General features: G+C 35.2%; 1 protein-coding gene across 1 annotated transcript; it reads right to left on the bottom strand.

Moving 5' to 3' along the window:
• Window positions 1-1,038: 1,038 nt before the first annotated feature.
• On the bottom strand, window positions 1,039-5,157 carry LOC103491704 (nudix hydrolase 13, mitochondrial). The gene is made up of 5 exons (XM_008451761.3): window positions 4,653-5,157; window positions 3,158-3,278; window positions 2,984-3,067; window positions 2,136-2,285; window positions 1,039-1,982 (listed from the first exon to the last, which is right to left on the bottom strand). Exons 1-5 carry the CDS (start codon window positions 4,721-4,723, stop codon window positions 1,695-1,697), a joined length of 714 nt encoding a protein of 237 aa, XP_008449983.1. The 5' UTR covers window positions 4,724-5,157; the 3' UTR covers window positions 1,039-1,694.
• Window positions 5,158-6,606: the final 1,449 nt, after the last annotated feature.

The raw sequence follows: 6,606 nt of genomic DNA, 5'->3' as shown, positions 1-6,606 counted from the left end.
GGAGCAGCAAACTATTATCATAGGACTTCTTACTCTTCTTTTTCTTTTATTTCCAAGTCTAACCTTCATGCTCTCTTCATCGTGAACTAGGTCGCTACTTATAAGGGCTAGTCCCTCTTCTGAAACCTCTAGAAACTTTGTTTCACTCATAATAGGTCAAGCAACTTCCAACTTCTTCAATGGGAAAGAAAAAGAAGAAGACCTAGGCTCAAAAAATTTGAGGAGACCTATGTTAGAAAAATTTAGTGGAATAACAAGGATGAAGTTTTAGTGGAATTCATGATCCGTACTTTCATCCTACATATTCCCACGAGGTAGTCTGACTCATCCATTACAAAACTTCTGTAACGAAGGTCTTCTCTTCTCTTATTATCTTAATAGAGAGAATAAGTATATAATATATCTTCTTCTTTTTTGAGTTTTGGGATAGGGTCGAGAACAATCAGAAGCATGTTATTATGTCATATATTAGGTCAAGACGTATATAAAGGATCAAAGTGACCTCGGCTCTCACACATCAAGCACTTGAAGAAAGAGATCATAACGCAGCGGTAAGCCACAATAGGTAAATCGAAAGAGATTTAGGGGTTGAACTTGAAGAGCGAGAGCTACTAAAGAGGGAGAAAAAAAAGAAAGAAAGCCACTCACCCAACTTGGTTGGGTCGATCAGGGCATAACCTCACACTCAGAATTCACTCTTTTTTGAAAAAAAAAATCGACATCTTGAAGCCAGATTACAATCGTGGATGGAAGAAGACTGATTTGAATCTTCACTTTTACTACTTGACATTCATCATTTTTTATTTGTTACATTGTTTACCATCGCAAATTGGAGGTTTTTAAATAGTATTTCATATAGCCAAGACTTGTTACGATAGTCTTGCGCAATTCTTGCCACAAATGGCCTTTAAATTAGCAAAGACTTGTTAGAAATATATCATACCCATCATCAAAACCTTTAAAAAAATATACAATATGTTCAAGAAGCTATCGAACACTTTTGAAAATTGAATGGACCAAGTAGATACTGATTGAAACTTGGAGAATTAAAGTTGTAGTGAAACTTGTTGTTGAATGGGAGGAAGCAAAGAACATGGGAATTGAAATGAAATGCAGAAAAACAAGGTGCGTGTACTTTGGTGAGAGGTCAGAGATATGAGATAGGGAACTGTACACTATTCCCAATAATTTTCCTCTAAACCATTTTCACTGAACAGCAAACACAAACAGTTTAAAAAAGAAAAAAGAAATCCAACTGTACACTGATTGGCTTCTTCATTTACAGCAGCTACAGCATTACAACCACCACCACCACCCAAAATTCATCAACATCAGTCAGTAACCCATCCATCACAGTCCAACTATTTTATTAACATCACTAACAACAAACCAACCACATAACTTTGTGCTCCCAGCTACAGTTGCTTCTTCTTCTTCTTCTTCTACATACAAACAATCATCCATCATCCTCCCCCCCCCCCCCCCCCCCGTCAAAAAAAAAAAAAAAAGAGCCTTCCCCTCCTCCTGGCTCTTCTCTCTCTTTTCTCATAATTCTGCTGCACTTTGAGGTTTACTTTCACCTTCACCTTCACTTTACAAAGTTTTGTTTGTTCTTTCTCAAAGTTGAACGACTTCCCCCACCCCCTCCCCCCCCACCAGAGACTGATTACACAAACCCGCTGCACAGATTTTCATCATTCAGTTAATGTAATGCCTAGTCTGCAATCCCTTGAAATACCTCCTATGCCTGTTGAATGACCCCTACCACCATGCTGCTGACCGAACGGAGGAGGCCTTCCACAGCAGTTAGATGATATCAATCCACAATCAACCACATTTGTAACTGTTACTGCACTTGTCTCTGCCGTCATCTCTTGCGTAGCTTCACCATTTTCGTCTCCCCCCATTACTTGAAGAAAGGCTTCAAGTGCCACACGCATCCATTCGTATCGGCATAGTCTGAATGCCTCCGTAACATTGAGCTGCAAAGCAAACACATGCAAATAATTTTTCTTCCCATTATTATTGACAGGGTTAAAAACCACTCTCCAGAAAATGATTTTTCAAAGAGTGCTGAAATGGCATCATATTAACAATTTAAGGGAGTTAATTTCACAGTTGAAGTATATACTGACCCATCTCCTATGGCGATTTCCCTGCTCTGGCCATGACTCAAGCTCTTCTGTAACTTCTAGTGCAAACATGTATCCTCTGCATGCTCCCTCCATGCTGCAAATGTCCTGACTGCTTTTGCTTCTAAACTCCCAAACTCCAAGAGGATTTTCCTAACATATAGAAACAATACAATTTTATTTTCCAAGTGAAAGAGGAATATCGACTTTGCAGTGAGTGGTACACCAAGTTACAACAAAGCATGGAGTATCCTACGAGTAAATCCAAATGGATAGTAGTTCCACAAGTATATGCTATCACCTATTTTCTTCTTTTGTAACAATCAGTATACAAATAAATCAAGCTGCAAGAAAAACTGGATTAAATCTCCATATGCGTGGTGGATGGTTAACTGAGCCAGATACTTTTGTAGGGAATGACACCATTGATATTTTACATCCTAAACCTCAAAATATCTTTCTACTTTGCAATTTTAACCTACATAAAGAAAAATTATCAAGGAGTAGTTATCCCAATCATTCCATCTCTACGGTACCCGTAGACGTAGGAAGGCGGGCCAGATGTTCGTTTTGATTCACAATCTGAGTCTTCCTGTAAAAGAAGTCAATAACTGCAAACAACATCCAGTCAAAGCCCTCTGCCATTCTGCAGGCTAATGATGTATAAATTTCCTGAGACGCCTAGTAACTTATGTAATTCCTAGACTTGCCAAACCCATCCTACGACGACTACTCGACGAGCAACTAAAAGGTTCTACTACCAAAAATCTTGACGCAAATAGTTCAATATTAGTGAAGAAAACATGCAAAAAGATCATCAGTTTCTGGAAGTAAGCACTATATAAACCTACGTTAAGCTTGCCTCTCACTCCTGCTTCTTCCACAGCTTCGCGACATGCTGCTTCTAGGAGGGTCTCATCATCCTCCCATCCACCCTACAAAGAAGAACAAGAAGAAATGTTGAAGTATAGAATAGTGATATTTCTTGCCAACACCTAAAACCAAGAATGGATAGAATTATAAACCTTCGGAAACACTAGATCGTCACGGTTTGGTGAAGAAACCATGAGAACTTCAATCTTGTTCTCAATGTCACACTGGTCGTTAACTTCCTCGCTGTCATCTATCAGCCTATAAGGAATGCATCTGTCGTGCATGTGCCAATAATTAAGTAACAAATAAGGACCGATTGCTGGGTTAAATTCATTTAAGTTACAATACCATCCCCAAAATTATGCTAAATGAAATTGCATTCAATACTAAAAGGACACGTTGCCATCCCAAATTCAACTTCTACAAACTAGAGGCAGGCAAACATCAGAGGGAAATATTCAACATGACACGGGTTTCCTAACTTCAAGATCTAAGAAAATTTGTAAACTGAAATTTGGAATGTCATGAGAAAATAAAAAATAAATCAACCCATGATCGGAAGAAAACAGTTCCATATTTCATATTAAAAGTTTTATCTATTTAGGGAATTAGGTAAAGTACAAATCTTCGAACAATTGCGACCAACTACATAAAGCAACTTTACAGACGGAAAAGGAAAAAGAAAATAGACACTCAAATTAACCATTAACATCACATCATTCAACAATCGATTCACCTGTTCTTCAATCTAGAAATGTTCCTTTCTCTTCCGCTGTTGTCTTCTCATCGTATAATTCTAATATACAACAAATTTTTGAAGTTATCTTCTTTTTACACCCACAGAAAATGAGTATCATAGAATATTTCCCATTCTAACATGTATAAAACTAAAATTTCATCTTCAAGCATCCAAAACTCATTCTATACACTTCAAATACATACATCTCATCCCCACCGATCTAATTCCTTAATTTCTCATTTCCCAGCTCCCCAATTCAATTCCAATGCAAACATAGCAGAATGTTCGTAACGTGTCAGATTATAAGCAATTAAAATGAAAGATACCCAAACTTCTTCAAAAATCATAGTCACCCCCTTACACTTTTGGAGCATAAAATAAAACATCAAATCACAGCCCACAATCAGTTTTAGTAAAAATCCATACTGAAAACAACAGAATTTTTTTTTCCAATATCTGAAACGCCCACTACAATTCGTCCTTACCCACAAACGAAAGGTTATTAGAGTGGGTGTCGTTGATAACTCTAATATGTCATATGCGTGCAGTGGTTAACGATTTCCACAAATAAGACAAAAGAGATAGTGAAACCCATTTTGTTGTTCATGTAACCGAAGTCAATAAGAAGACCCACCATGAAAATATACAATAAAATAAGTAAATGTACATAATATATGGATCCCTGTGCCAGAAAGATACAATAATTTCAATTCGAGCAGAAATTCGAGAAGCAAAAAAACGAAACCACTTGAAATGACGAATTTGAAATAGATGAGACTATTGATAATGATTAAAGATTGGGAGGGGAAAAAGGAAGAAGAGAAAGTAGAGAAGTCAAGTAGAAACAAAAGGGGAAGAAGACAAAGAAGAAAACGACGAAACAGCAAAAGAATAGAGAAGAATAATACCCAGAAACAAGACGAAAATGATCGTCGTATCGCTGACGATGTCGCCCTGTTCTTGCTAAGACCGCAGACATAATTAGAGTAAAAAAAATGGAAAATCAAGGAGATGGGTGTTGAGAAATTGTGAAGAATTCTGAACGGAAGGGAGGAGGATAAAGCGGCGTTTAGGGAAATGGGGTCACTGAAAGATGTAAAAACAGAGAGAAGAGCAGGGGAATGGAGGCTTGTGAAAGAGAGAGAGCATTGAATGGGGGTTTGAATTGAATGTGAAGGATTCAATGAGGGTATGTGAAGAAGAAAGAGAAGAGAAAGGGAGGAGAAGAAGAAGAAGAAGAAGAAGGAGAAGAAGAAGAAGAAGAAGAAGAAGAAGAAGAAGAAGAAGAAGAAGTAAGGAAAAGAAGAAATTGGGTAAATGGAAAGCAAAGGGGGAAAGAGAAGAGAGATTTCCGCGGGGCCAATGGCATAGCAACGGCGCCCATTTTATATTCCACCACACACCAAACCCATCATTCTCTTCCCCTCCACATAAAGAGTTAATCGATTTTTAATATTATAGAAAAATCTACGAAAATTTGAAAAATAATAGAGTGTTGATATTAAAGTTTTGGTAGGGTAAGTGCATTTAGATTTCACATAACACCCATAGTAAATTTATCTACCTAAACCTATCTCGTTAAGCATTTGGCAAGGGTCTTTCTCAACCTCCTTCGCTTGTCAGCCTCCTTTCCTAAGGCCACTTCCTTCTTTAATCCTAGCTCTTAATTTGTATATACTTCTTCTTAACTTTATCGTTTTTAAATGTCAAGTATATCCTTTGAATGATAATCCATATATAAAATATTGATGTTGAAGGAAATATAAAGATCTTAGTTTTATGAAATTTTATATAAATCGTCAATTTGATAGATATTTATAAAATAGTTATAAAAAACAAATTTAAACTAGTAAATAAACATTTCATTATATTCAAAATAAGTAAACACGTCTATCGTTTATATTAGTAACATTTAGATTTTATTTTTTATTTTTCGTGAATTTTCTACAATATATAAAAATATTGATTCACCCTATATTTTTTTATTACGCGAAAACATGAAAATATCGATAAAGATATTGACATATTAAAGAAAATTTAATACAATGCTAATAACATATATGTTAATTTGTTTAAAAATTCATAAAATGTTTATATACATGCCTATTTTTCAAAAAAAATTACTTTAGTTTGGTAAAAAAAGAATCAAAAAATTATGTAGAAAATATGAAAACCGTCCAAGAAATGTGAAAAAAAAAGAAAAAGAAAAAGAAAAGAGGAAATGGTTGCATAATGAACCGTAGTTTTGAAAATTATAGCTTTGTTTGGCTAAAAATTCAAATATGTATTTACCTAAAAAGTATAAAAACCATGAATAAGTATTTTGACCAAGAATGCAGTAATAATAATTATTAGGTTAATTTTCCTAAATATAATAAAATATCAAAATATTTACGGTCTGTATAACAAAATAAAAAGTTCATAAAAACCAGTCATTTTTTTCTTTAACATTCCAAGTTTATCTTTGTTGTTTCTGAATTTCACACGACTCCAATTTCTTCATTCTCTTCTTCTTCTACAATTTTTCTTTTATATTTTTTTGAAATTTAGGGATTTTCAAAACTATCGTTTATATCATGAATTATTTGATCGTGTATCATGAACTACATAATCGTGTATTATAAACTACACACAATCATGTAATATCATCTACACGATCGGTTACTGGGGCTTTTTCAAAACCATTATTTATCATGAACTAACAATCGCGTATCATGAACTATGCGATCGTGTATCATTTTCTACATGATCGCGTACCATATTCATATAGAAGAAGAATTACACGCGCGTGAGTAACAAGTGTTGATACTGCCTACACGATCGTGTATCAATTCTTACACAATCGCATATCATGATTGTTTA

Source organism: Cucumis melo, chromosome 6 (genome assembly GCF_025177605.1).
Source record: "Cucumis melo cultivar AY chromosome 6, USDA_Cmelo_AY_1.0, whole genome shotgun sequence".
Taxonomy (NCBI): Eukaryota; Viridiplantae; Streptophyta; class Magnoliopsida; order Cucurbitales; family Cucurbitaceae; genus Cucumis; species Cucumis melo.
Note: the sequence above shows the minus strand (reverse complement) of the source record. Positions and strands in the feature narration are given on the sequence as shown.